The 14,581-nt window shown below is 39.3% G+C and overlaps 1 protein-coding gene across 1 annotated transcript in view; it reads right to left on the reverse strand.

The window, feature by feature from the left end:
• Positions 1–9,970, reverse strand: part of GBE1 (1,4-alpha-glucan branching enzyme 1) — a 269,814-nt gene extending 259,844 nt beyond the window's left edge. Inside the window, exon 1 of the mRNA XM_077750044.1 lies at positions 9,662–9,970. Coding sequence (XP_077606170.1) covers positions 9,662–9,795 — 134 coding nt within the window. The 5' untranslated portion in view covers positions 9,796–9,970. The remainder of the gene's footprint in view (positions 1–9,661) is intronic.
• Positions 9,971–14,581: the final 4,611 nt, after the last annotated feature.

Genomic DNA, 14,581 nt, shown 5'->3' on the forward strand with positions numbered 1-14,581 from the left:
TTTTTTGTTTGTTTTTAATGTCTCCTAACTTTAAAGGTACTTTGGACTGCTACAACAAAACTTCAGTTAACACCCTTGTTTCTATGTACTTCCTGCTTATGTTTTATACTTGTGAGTAGAAGTTTACCTAATACCACATGAATAGCATATAGTTTTCAATAAAGGCTAACGTAGGGAAGTGAAGCAAAAAAAGATCTGATAGTTTCATTACATTCATATCTCTAGCAAGCACAATTTTAAACAACAAACATAATATTGCCAACAGAAATGGTCAAAAGAATGGAAGACTCCCAAGAGTCAACAACAACAATGTACAAATAACAAAAGTATCAGATATTTTTAATGCAGAAAGAACTGAGAAAACCATGGAAATGACAGACGAACTCATTTGTGAACTTCCAAAATTCTGAAATAACTAGTCCTCTTGAGAGAATATTGTAAAATGATTAAAAAAAATAGTAACTCAGACATTAGTTACTCATGATCTCCAAATAATAGTACAGAATGATCATAGATACTAGGCCCATGACCTCTAAAAAGAGAAAACTATGAGCCGGACACAGCAATGGTCTTCTATTCTGACAACAAAGAGGAGTCACACTCTCCCACAAATTGTTCTTTAGTCATATTACCAAAGACAAAACCCTAAACTTCTCTATGATAATAAAATCCTATATTCATATGAAAACTGTGCTAGGTATGTTGTGAAGAACAATAGTAACAAGCTTTCAAAAGAAAAGCATAGGAAGGTATAAGGTTAAAGCTCCATAAACATGTAAGTCATTAGAAAATAAAAGACAAGTTGTGTTTTAAAGATGGAGCATAAATTGACATCTTTAATTTAACTTTCTTTCTAACCTCACAAACACTATATTCTCCAAAAAACTTGGAGATATATCAGATCATTCTGTTTGCCATTTTTTAATGTTTATTTATTTTGCGATCAAGAGAGTGCGTGCACATGTGCATGAGTGGGAAAGGGGCAGAGAGAGAAGGAAAGAGAGAATCCCAAGCAGTCTCCACACTGTCAGGGCAGAGACCCATGCGGGGCTTGATCTCATGATTCATGAGATCATGATAGAACTGAAATCAAGAGTCAGATGCTTAACTAACTGAGACACCTTGGCTCCCCAGTCAGATCTTTTTTAATGAGCCCGAGAATACATAAAAAAGGTATTAGTAATTGACAAACTCATTTCCTCTCAAAATGTTCTCACATTTTTTAATAGTAAAATATCTATGAAATTAATAGGAAAAGATAGTGGTGTTCCCCAGTCTTGAGGCCAGCTGAGGACACCCAATCAGCTCATTTTGGGCCAGAGCCGTCAAAAGTCTCTATATTCCCCCAAGAAAATAATCCAGAAAAATACAGCTCAGGTTTATAAAAGTGAAAGCCATGACTCAGGGGTTTGCAATATTAAGGGATGTGGCTATAGACTTTTCTTGGAAGAGAAAACACCTGGGTTCTGCTCGGAAGGTTTTACACACAGATGTGATATTAGGGAACTACAGCAGTCTCACTGGGACTTTTCATCTCTAAGCAAAAATAGTGTCCTTTTCGGAGCAAAGGCCAGAGCTCTGGGATATTCTATAGGTGAGGCCAAAGGACTTTTCTCAGGAAGGTGTGTGTAACTAAAAGCCTTGAGTATCCAGGCTCAGTTTCAGCCAAGAAAGACCATGGAACAGCTCTGATCAATAATTTGTGAACTGAAAGATCTAGATAGAGTTTACAGGAAAATTAACATATGCTTGGTTAAAATGGATAGAGTGAGCAGCCAGGACTGTGTTCCTCAAGACATGGGGCCAAGATGAACCCAGCCATCTTCTATGCATGAGAATATAAAGACCATGTGCTAAGGATAATAGAGCAGAAAGATAAAGGATGGGTCAATGCTAAGGCCCAAACCATTCACCTTCACCTTCTTTGTGAGAAATACAAGTTTCTATTTTAATAACTTAGCTTGTGGGATTTTCTGTAAATTGAGAGTATGTTGGGGTTTTCTGTAACAGAGACCTAAATGCATAGCTGATTTTACTATGTTTCTGTAACAGAGGATGTACCTGTTATCATGCAGTTATTCATAATTAAATATAACCTGTGGCTAGTTGTTTATAGTTTATGAAAATGAAAATAAATTAGATTGATGATATTGAGTAACATATGATTTCATTGGTGAAAGAAATATTTAATTCTCACTTGCTAACTATTTGAAAAATTTCAAGATTACCTATATAAGAAATGTATCCGTATAGTTGGCTTCTGATTATTGTATTTTAGATTTTAGACCTCGAGTACATACCCAGAGCTATCACTCATTATAATTTCTGATCCATGGATCTATGAAGACAGACATGAATATCCCATTTCTCTATTTTATACATCTCATTGCCAAATCAAACATATTGAAAATAACTGAAACCATCAAATAGAGAGAAAACACAAGGAAATATACTGGATTTACATTTTACTCTTATTAATAGGTTACATGTTAAGATTCCACTAAACAATTCTTTCACTTGCAAACTTTTAAGCTGCTGTTATGTTTTTTTTTCTTATTTTCAAAGTTATTCCTGCTTATCACTAAACTTGATATGACCATTCTTCCAACCATCCAGAGTTCAAGAGGAAGAAAATCCATGTAGTTGTTTGATGCCCAAGAATATGAACAGTTAGCAGTTAGATGAAAGAAGAGAAAAGATGGAAAAGGAAGATCAAAAGAAGAGTGATTCTGAGCCTCTGCAAGCTAGCATTTACCTCTCTCTAAAGAAACCTTTATGTTCATTATATTCTGGACTCATCTTACCTTCAGCTTAAACAGACAATTGCATTATTTCCTCTCCAAATGAAGGATCAAAGTTTAAACATTTTTTTCCTTGTATACTAGATGATGATTAAAATTACCACCCCCTCACCTCATTCATACAATGGCTCTACTAGGAAAAAGGAACCCCCTAAAATAAAGATGCCATCCAACAAAATGAAGAGTTATGGAGAATACTGGTAGTATTAAATATCTGATAGTTGATTTCAGGATACAGCATTTTAAAAAGCTGGCAATACTATCTTTTGAAAATAATATCCTAGCGAATATTTAAGATGGAAGGTTATTTTGCTTATAATATTATCATCATCAAATAATGATTAGTTATTTACTATCTTTAATATACCTCTATTCCTCAAGACACTCCTAGAAGGTAGGTCCCATCTATATTTTACAGAAAAAGAAATTGAGGTTCACAGAGGTTGATTAATTTGCCCTCAGATTCAAAGCTCTTAGAACACATGAGAGCTCAAGTTCAAGCTTCATCTTGCTCTCATACTTTGCAACACATACACAGCAATATTTTTATACACTTTCCCAGTTTACATGTTAGGAAACTAAATTTAGAACTTAGTTCTAACAATTTAAACATCAAAAAACAATCAGGTTTTACAAGTTAGTCACTATAATTTAAACAATGTCAAGATGCAACATAATCATATAATAAATTAAGGAATGTAGATTGTATAATAATGTATTCTTACTGTGGAGTTTTGCCTTTTATTCATGTACTTAGTTCCTGTTACTCTATTTTTTTTTTAATGTTTTATTTATTTATAGGAGACAGAGAGAGACACAGCATGAGCAGGGGAGGGTCAGAGAGAGAGGGAGTCACAGACTGAAACAGGCTCCAGGCTCTGAGCTGGCAGTCAGCACAGAGCCCGACGCGGGGCTCGAACCCATGAACTGCAAGATCATGACCTAAGCGAAAGTCGGACGCTTAACCGACTAAGCCACCCAGGCGCCCCAGTTCCTGTTACTCTAAACACACAAAACTGAATATGCTGCTTTTGGATTTTAAACACAAAAGAACCCTAGATTCAAAACAGTGGTAAGCATCTACTGATGGGTAGACATCACAAGAAGAGAATGTACTCGTTAGTTAAAAAAAAAAAAAAAAATTCTCTCCAATGAAAACACTTTCATGTTTTCTTTCAATATCTATAAATGTATAATTGAAGTTTAATACATGCTTTCAAATAACAGCAGCATGGCATTCTTATCAGTCTAAAACTATAGCACATTTCACAGGGACTCTATTAACATCTCGCTGACTAACTAGGGCCGGCTTGGTAGGAGCTGAACTGAATCCTCTAAGAAGTTATCACATAAAGAGTCATTTCTCAGGAGGTGGTACAGCAGGCACCAGAGCCTACCCAAATGTTCCACCAAGTCATTTTAAGGCACTTTGAAAATGAAAAGAGGTCAAAGCCTCTTGCCCATTGCCGTAGAAAATTCAGGAGTAACTCTGGAGTTAGTACAGATCTCAGCTGCAAAGGGCAAATAAATCTACTAGTACAGAAGAGTGAGCCAGATACATCTTGTAATCTTCAGATTTATCCCTGCCTTCTAGAATCACTGACATTTGACTTTCTTCAGAGCCAATAACTTGGCCAGGCACTGAGAAAAAAGTGCACCATACAGCTATGATATAAAACTTCTATGCTGTGAGAATCAATTTTTGGTGTGGCTGCTGATACACAAATCCAAAGTACTTTCCAACTCTGATTAGCTACCAGTGTAAAAACTATCTACATTTCTAACAAAATAGAGATGTTTACTGTAATTATAACACTTTGTATGCTTGGGGTCACAAAAACCTCTCCTCCCATTCCTAGGCACACAATTTAACATCAGGCTCTCTCAAACTTAATATCCCTTCAGTGATTAAACCTTTAGTCTCTGTGTTGGGGCGCCTGTGTGGTTCAGGCAGTTAAGCATCCGACTCTAGATTTCGGCTCAGGTCATGATCTCACAGTTCATGGGATGGAGTCCCAAGATGACAGCGTGGAGCCTGCTTAGGATTCTCTTTCCCTCTCTTTCTGACCCCCCACCACGTGAGCACGCTCTCTCTCCAAATAAATAAATTGGGGGAAAAAATTTAGTCTTTGTTGAAGTATCTAATTCATAACAATTTTCTTCATTTTCTCTAGTTACCTTTAGCTCTTTACTTAAACATAGATTTCCCCTTTCCCCCAGATTGTGATACATCATCCCCTGGTAACTACTGCTTCTTCTCTGTTTATCCTAGCACTCCCAATAATGTATAGCTTAAGATAAGTTGACCTGAGACTCACTGGTATAAAAAAGAGAAAAATATGGGGCTCCTGGATGGCTCAGTTAGTTAAGCATCCAACTTTGGCTCAGGTCATGAACTCACAGTTTGTGAGTTCAAGACCCACATCAGGCCCTGTGCTGAAAGCTCAAAGACTAGAACCTGATTCAGATTCTGTGTTCCCCTCTCTCTCTCTGACCCTCCCCTGCTTGCAGTCTGTCTCTCTCTCAAAAATAAACATTAAGAAATTTTAAGCACTAGGTGTTATACGGAACTTTTTTTAAAACATGAGAAAAATAAATAGACTCAGAACTCATTCCTTTAAATTCTATCAGTATAGAATATCAGTATAGAATCACTATAGAATTCCTATAAGCCAAGTATGGTTCTACAGACAGAGAACAGTAAACAATACAGGAAAAGTCCCCACCCAAAGACACAAACGATCTAGTGCAGGATACAAAAGAGCAGAAATACAACTATATTACAGTGGATGAGCATCTTTAGGATGGTAAACAAGAAATAAAGCTCCTCACCCAGCCTGGAAGAAGGTATAAGGATAGGGGGAAGTCACAGAAGGTATATACCTTTAAGCGGTTTCCAGAAACACATATAGGAGGATATAAGATAGAAGCAAAGTACGCACAAAAGAAAACAAACAGCCCGTACAAAAGCACACCTGGAACCATGTCTAGACCAAAATATGTGGCTTCGAACATGGAATAATATTCTGGCACACCTCAAACTGATATCTTTAAACATTTGTTAAGAGATCTATTTAATGGAATAGAGGAAATTTATGTTAATAAAAATGTATAAAAGGGTTCATTTATTAATTCATTTCCACTAAAGGAGTCACTTCTAATAAAGATCAAAAATGTTTCCAGTTCTTAATCTCTTTTGCCATTTATTCAGTGATTTTCCTAGACCCCTAACTTCTTGTGATCACACACACAAATGAAAATTTTCAATATTAAAAGAGTACACGTGTGAAACAGGTATCATGCTTCCAATTTATTCTAGTGATATTTTAGTGTCCCTTATAGAATGGCCTTCAGACATCTCAGCTGCCTCTCCGTCCCTACGCCCTCTCTGGTCAGACAGTACAGAGTGAGAAGGAAGGTGGAAGGTGAGACTAAAAAGGTAGACAAGTGATAAGGTGAAACTAAAAAGGTAGAGACTAAAAAGGCCAATTGATACAGAATCTTGCACATCATGAGAAGTCTGTTACACCTTAAAAGCCATGGGGAATTGAAAACATTGGAAAAAGGGGAGCAACTTTAAGGCTCTTTTTGTAAACCAGGCTAGAGATACGACTACCACCTTGAGTAGGATGGTAGCAGTAGGAAGAGAGAGTGGCATATAGTTGAAAAACAGGAGCCATCACTGACTAAATGTGGACATAAGAAGAAAGAGAAGGTGAGAATTAAGGATAAGTTTTAAGTTTTAGGCTTAAGCAGTTAGTAGATAAGGTACCACACACAGAGATAGAGTATAAAGGGACAAACATATTTGGGTTGAAAAACTCAAAAGTTTGGTTTTACACATGTGGAGTTTTGTACTTCTAGGACATCAAAATGAAGGTATTTATAAATATGACGAAGAGCAGGAGAAAGACTGGGCGCTGAAGACAGATGTGGGCAGCCTCAGTACAGAGATGTATGGAGGAGAACGCTTAGGGAAATTATATTGAATAGAAACACATAAAAGGACTTAGGGAAGAGCCGTGAGAATCTTATGTTAAACAATCATAAAGAGATAAAAGGAAAACCATCAGAAAGAGAGGAAAAACAAAAATACTTCCTGCCTCATGGTTTTGTTACCAGGATAAAATGAAAATCTGAAAATACTCTATAAACTTTAAACAGAGGGCATAGACAAGTGTTACTGCAACTGTGTTGATCTTCAAGCTGTTCACAGATGTCAATTTTATGTTTCACACACAAGGCTTAGAAGTCACATTTGACTTACACTGGCCAATATAATGTATTGGCAGAAGTGACTTACTCATAGACGAAAGCTGTAAGAAACTCTACATAGTTCAACATGTTCCCTACAGCTGACATTATACAGGCATGTTTCAAAACGAAGCCATCATCTTAAATCCTTGAGTGATTGCCATGAGGAGAACCTGACTCACAGTGGCATGTAATATAGGGACAATTAAATGTTACTGCTTTAAAACACTAAGATTTTGGAATTAGGATCACAGCAACTAATTGCAACATAAATAACAGGTGAAAAAAGCAGGATAGCCAAGAGGAAAAATCCCATCTTAGGAGGTAATTAATGAGACATCACAGGGGCTATCACACACACTTATGAACTAATTTTTATTTTACGTCCCAGAGTAATTCACTAATCCTCACACTTGATCTGACATTCTTAGAGTTAGAGGAAAGGTAAACAAGAACAACAAAAATATATAACAGAATTTCTAATGAAGATACATTGGTTGAGAAAGGATGAGACAGTCCATCAATGAAAAGAAACTGCCTTCCCCATCACCATTCCTAAATACTGTTGTTTATGCCCTAAATTTTCTTCACTCCTCAGTAGGTTCCATTTTGCACGTGAATGTTTGACTGGTTGTATATTTCTGTTAGGCCAAAGGCACAATGCCCCAGTGGGTTATTAGAAATAAACAGAAAATGAAGTAACCAGAACCAAACTTCATGAGGGAACAATTCTTTATTCTTCAACTGTTAGCAGTAAAAGTTACTATTGTCAAATGTCAAATTACTATTTGATTTGCCTAAATAGAACATGTGTGCTGGAAAATGGCAATTACTCAGAACCAAGGCCAGAAATAGAATCCAGGTCAGAGTGAGGCACAAGCCTTTTCACCAAGAACACAGGATTGCCCCTCTTCTTTATTCTGGCCTTTGTCTCTCTCATTAGTTTTGACAAACCATGAAAGAGGATCATAACTGGTTCAATCCCAATGGAGTTGAAATGAATTACATGAAAAGATCCTTAATCAGGGATGTGTGTCTGCTGTAATCATTTTTTTTAAAAAGGAGATGGGGAAACATAGACAGAACATACCTACAACTCTCCCTTAGAAAAGTCGTGTCATTTACAAAGCATATAAATAAATTAGTATCATCATCAATAAGCACATCACAAAAGTCTGACCACCATATTTTTGCTCTAAAATTTTTTGACTATTTCTAAACCAAATTCAGTTTTGAACTATGAAGATTATGCAATCACGACCTTTAAAATATAAACTGTAATTACTGAAAGCAATTTCACAAAGCTATATAAGGGCCCAACCATCTGACTGACAGAGCAACAGCTCAAGGTGACTACTTTGAGGAGGGCTCATTAATTAGGATATACAAGCTCTGGAATGAGACGTTGTATTGAACTTGGCATCCCTTACTTTTTTTGTTCATGGGGACTCCTTAATAAACAATTGCTGGATTCAATGCTGGTAGTAAGTGACAATGCCAAGTCATGACCCTAAGATTTTTGTTTTTTTTCAAATTCCAAATCAACCCTGTTTCATTACCCCCAATACTGCTCCTTGGCAATAACTAGAACGCTGTTTCTATTACCTGAAAATCGGACTCTGCCTGTTCTGCTGCCATGGTAGTTTTTGTCCAGCTAAAAGGGCTGAAACCACAACTCACAATGTGCTTATCTCACAAATGTAACTACTATAACTAGTATGACAACTAGTTTAATCTTAACAAGCTATTGTTTGAAATTGAAGCTCATTACTACAATTATTATCCCAGCAACTTAGTTGTGTTAAGCCAACGTACTGTAGAATGTTAGGAGACAAACTGAAGCTAAAGCTGCTAAACGGGCCTCCAGAAGTTTGGCTCTCCTGGCCTTTGTCCCTCTTCGGGATGGCAATACCAAACACAGGCAAATGTTGCTGACGAAGGTTACTGTTAAGTTTACTCTTCAATGTGGGCCCGCGGAAGGTAAATAGAGCGGCCAAGATACCCTTAATCTTCTCTGGGAGGAAATCTTAACAAGGAACAAGAGCTGCCTGAGAGAATCGTGTTGGATATAAAATCACAATATTTGCAATGAAATAAACGAAAATTGTAAACGCACGATTACACACGCCGAGGGTTATGCACACACTAATTCACAGTGCAACTCTGTTGAACGGAAAGGTCAGAAAACCTGCAGTGGCTTTGCTCATTCACTATCCGCACCTGAGGAAATCAGCGCTGGGAGCCAAAGCACGTCCTCAATGGCGCAAACCCGCTGACTCGAAAGGAAAGGAGAGGGGATGAGGAAAGTTTATTCGGCGCTTCTACGTCTAGTCCTGGGGTCAGAGTCACCAACCCGCTACTCCGGAAGACACAGAACCCACTGAAGGCAACCCGACGCCCACCCTAAGAAGTCGCTACCCCCCAAGGGCGGGGGCGGGCCGGCGCAGGGCGGGGCGGGACTGAGGGGCGGGGCCGGGAGGGGGCGGGGCCTCCACGCACCCCGCAGAGGGGCGGTTCGACCCCCGGAGCCCGCGCCGGGAAGGCAGCCAGTCACGCTCTGACGAGAGAGGGGGAGGGGGAGAGCCGTGAGCGGTATCAGGCGGTACCTGCGCTGGAAGTCCGCGGCGAAGGGCTTCAGGTACGGGTCGACCTCCAGAAGTCGGGCTAGTTCCGGCACATCCGCCAGGGCTGCAGCCACCGCCGCCTCGGAGCAGCCGGCCCGAGCCACCGAAGCCGCCATCTTCTGCTGCAGCCCGAGTAGCCGAGCCCGAGTGGGTCGATTGGAACCTTAGCGGGAACTGGAGCGCTAGTTGGGAGGAAGGCGGCGAAGGCGGAGTCGGAGGAAGCTGAAGCGAGCTTCGGAGTCCCGGGGCCCTTTATAGCCAGAGAGAACGGCCGGCTGCCCTCCCCTCCTCCCTCCGCTGCCCCCCCTCTTCTCCCGGCGGCGGGGCGGAGCGGGACCCAGGGTGATTCCCGGACGCACGTCCCGAGCGGGGGGTGAGGCGCCGAGGGCCCTCCGCCCGCTCACGCGGCAAGCACCTGAAGGCCCCAGAGACCTGCCCTTTCCTCCCCAACCCTCTTTGCCCGCGGGACTGAGGCCATCCTGGCACACGGGCCCTGAGCCGACGTAGCTCAGCCTTGCCCTCGCCTAACCTGACCCGTATTGGGCTCCAGAGCTAGCCCTGTTTTTCTTCCTTTAAGCAACTCCCGCGGGCGGCATCCTTGTCAAATATGATGCGTGGTTTTCTTGAAAAGGGCCTTCTCAAAGTTTTGAGAATTTCTTGGTAGGGTGGTAGTGCAGAAAGAGCAAAAAAAATTCTCAGGGGGAACAGTCAGTATGGATATAGTAATAACTTTGAGAATGTTCTCACCACTGCCTAACCAGAACTCATAGGGTTTTTTTTTTTCCCAGTCTTATGAATTAACCAAAAAAGCCACGATCCTGGAATCGTCCCACGAATACTGTGATGTTCTGGTACTATTCTCTGGGCTGCCAGTGGCGGAGAATTGAAACCATGTCAAGAACTTTGCCCATTTCCCGTACCTCAAAAAGGAACAAAAAGGGGGAAAAAAGACTTTTTTGGTCTTTGTTTATAATTGTAACAAACGTTTTTCAAAGAGTAAACTGAACTTCCTTGATAAGACAGATGGTATAGGGAAGAACATTACATTGGAGTTCAACTGTACCACTTACTAATGAAGGGCTAATGCAAGAAATCTCTCGGCTTAAGAATGAGAGACCCTATATAAACTCCCCCAGTTAGGACTTCTGTTTTTTTCATACCCACTACCTGGCTTCTCAACGATTCTTTTCTGAGAATACAGAATTATATGAGCATCCAGAGAATTGGACCCACCAACCCAGGAGTTTCCAAACTGCTTTGAACCTAGGAACTGAACAGACTTGAGGATCTCTTTCCCAGTCTTTTAAGATTTGGGTGTGGAGAATCCTAGGGGTTATGGAGAAGGAAGAGTGCTGATCATCATTGGCCTTGAACTTTAAAACATACAAAACATTTTTTGTGAAAGCGTTAATAAAGACAATGAGAGATATCTAGCAACAGGTGACCTTAAAATGAGTGTGAGGATTCGGACAACCTTCAGAAAGACGAGTCTTAATTTTCCATGAAGATGACAACATGCGAATGTCAGTAACATATAAAACACCGTAAAACAACACTAGAAACTCAGAAGCAGGATACCCAATAGATGTACAAATCTGTATCTCCAATCCTAAACTTTTCTCAAATCCTGGGTGACTCAGTCGGTTAAGTGCTTGACTTCAGCTCATGTCATAATCTCACAGTTAGTGGGTTCAAGCCCTGCGTAGGGCTGTGCTGACAGCTCAGAGCTTGGAACCTGTGTTCAGATTCTCCTCTCTCTCTGACCGTCTCCTGCTCACCCTGTCTCTCTCTCTCAGAAATAAAACCTTTAAAAAATTTTTAAGAAATCCAGGTTCATATTTGCCTACTGAAATCTCCATTTTGCTGACTAGAAGACCTAAGCCAACTATCTCCAAAATATACCCTAAAGCAGTCTCCTCATCCTTCTGCTGTCACCCTTACAGAAGAAGCCTCTCATTTGGACTAACATATCTTACCCGTTTCCCTCTTCCACTCTTTGTCCCATCTAATCCATTCTCTAGTGTTTACCAAGTTTTAATGTGCATATGAATTACCTGGGGATGTTAAAAGTACTTAATCTCATTCAGTTCTGGGTGGTGCCTCAGATTCTGCAATTTTAACATGCTCAGAGGTGATGCTGCTGTGGCTGATTGTGGTTAGGTAAGGTTTAAATTGTAAGGCTCCACACAAGAATAAGTCATACAACTTAAATGACATGCTGATTCACTCATAGTTAAATATAAACTTCTTACCATTCCCTAACAAACCTTTTAATCTGGCCCACATCTTTCCACCACTTTTCTCATCATCTTTTCTCCTCTTTTCTGGCTATCTACTATTCTGTAGAAATAGTGACTTTCCTGGGACACACTGAGGACTTTATAGCCTCTGAGACTTTTTGTCCTCTCTGTTGGAAATTCTCTTCATGACTCAGCCAAACATGACTAATTTCTTCCCAGCATTCCTTGAGATCTCAGCACAAATGTCAACTCATCTTGAGAAGCCTCTGCTTCCACTACTTAAACTTCAGTATCTGTTATGGCATATTCTCTCCTACACAATTAACAAAACTTAGATTTTTTTTTTTTTTAATGTATTGATCTCCCCCTTTAGGATAGAAACTCCAAAAGAGCAGGGAGCTATTCTCTGTTACTCACTGTTGAACAGGTACTTAATGAAGTCCCATGTGTCACCCAGTTCAGTTTCCTAGGTACTGGGATTAAATGGTAAACAAGACAAGTTCCATATGTCATAAAGCTCACATGGGGTGGGGGGGGGTGTGTGTCAATTAGCATATAAGAAATATTTCTCAAAGCCCACAAATGCCCAATAATAATAAATGCACTGTTGACAATTAAAATTAAGCAATTATGACTGCTTTCGTTCTCATGGTGAAGGAGGGCCACTCAGAACTGACATTTAAGCTGAAGTGTAATGACAAGGGAGAAACCATGAGAGGAAACGCATTGCAAGTAAAGAGTTTGTGCAATGGGAAATGAATTTAGTGACAGAAAAAGACAATTTTAGTGTACTTGTTATACAGTGAGAAGGAGAATACCAAGAAGTAAGGTGTGAGACCTAGGCAGCTGTTTGATCATATAGGACCTCTAATTTAAGTATGATAGGATGCTGTTGAAGGGTTTTGAGGAGAAAACTGATTTAATTTGATTTACATTTAAAAGAACATTTTTCTCTATGGAAAATAGATTATAGGGATAACAAGAATGGAAGCAGAGAGACTATTAGGATGCCACTACAGTGCCTAATTGGGTATATATTTCTTCAAGTTTCTCCCTTAAAATGTTCTAAAATTGGATGAGGCAAAGGTGACACAATTCTATCAGTTTACCAAAAATCAATGAACTATATATTTAGAACAGGTGAATTTTATTGTGTAAATTACACTCCATAAAACTATTTTAAAACTTTCTTTTATATAAGACTGTAAGACTCTCCTTACAGTGTACATAATACCTAGCAAGTTTTGGTATCCTAGTCTCCAAACTAATATCCCCTTATTTCTGGATTAAATTCAGCAGAGGCTGTAGCCAGCTAGACTTCCTCTCTCCTACCTGTGAAGCCCCTGAGAGGACCCTGGAGGAACAGACTGTCATTTATCTTCAGACTAGTGCACCCTCCAGCATCTCTTTAGATTGCCAAGTGGTGAGTGTTCAATGTGATGGTAGTTGTCACTGCCTGAAAATCAGAGTTAGGCAAACAACTTTTTTCAAGAACAGTACTTCACAGTTTTTAGATGATAATGATTTTCAATCACTTTTGTCCTTGTGACCTAAAAGTGAAAGGCTCTAACTTTTGTGACAAATCCCCTGAGCCCCTGGTCTTTTCCTTTAGAACTTAAACAGGGGCACTGGGTGGCTCAGTTGGTTGTCTAACTTCAACTCAGGTCATGATCTCATGGTTCATGAGTTGGAGCTCTGTGCTGACAGCTCAGAGCTTGGAGCCCTGCTTCAGATTCTGTGTCTCCCTCTCTCTCTGCCCCTCCCCTGCCTGTGCTCTGCCTCTCTCTCTCTCTCTCTCTCCTTAAAAGTAAATAAACATTAAAATTATGTGTGTGTGTGTATACATATATATTTAAAAAAAGGACTTAAGCAGTTTTCCTTGGTCTCAGACTACCCAAACAAAATGGCAGTTTTTATTTTACTCGGAGTTACAGACTTCCTTTATGCCTTTATGTTATCTCTAGTGATTATTTTATATATTTGAAATTTTCAGTACTTCTCAATTCTTACTTATTTGAAAATTTTACAAACTTTTTAGGCATAAATCTTGTAAGAAAGGATCAGATACCTGAGTTCATCATACTGGACATATTCTGAAGGAAGACACTTGTGGTTCTTTACAATAATAACTAATAATAATAATAATAATAATACACTGCTTTCCACAGTCTAGACACTTTTAACCATTATGTGGTAATGGTGGTGTGTGTATTCATGTGTGTATAAAATCCTTAGTTAACCCTATGATAAAGGTACTTAGAGACGAAGAAAATTGTGTAAGGTAAGGCAGCCTCAGGATTTGAATCCAAATACAGCTTTTATAGTCTGGAGTCAATCAGAATTTGAATCCAGATGCACCTTTTACAATCTATGATTTTAAGAATTATTTATCCTGCCTCTCAGAAAGATGAATATGAAGATAAATATATGGAAGCATTTTTTAAGACTTCAAGACCAAAGTTCGACAAAATTTAAAACACTGTGCATCTTTCAACTTTACCTGAATGAAATCCAGCTCCCTGCAAAACTTAACTAGTCCACAATAAAACAAAGAGTTGGGAAATGGTCAAAAAATAAAATGACTTTTTACATATAAAATTTAAGTCACAGAGCCCATGGATTAAATCCTCATCACCTATTATGGTGGCTTGAATGGTGGCTC

This window comes from Crocuta crocuta, unplaced genomic scaffold, assembly GCF_008692635.1.
Source record: "Crocuta crocuta isolate KB4526 unplaced genomic scaffold, BGI_CrCroc_1.0 scaffold545, whole genome shotgun sequence".
Classification (NCBI taxonomy): domain Eukaryota; kingdom Metazoa; phylum Chordata; class Mammalia; order Carnivora; family Hyaenidae; genus Crocuta; species Crocuta crocuta.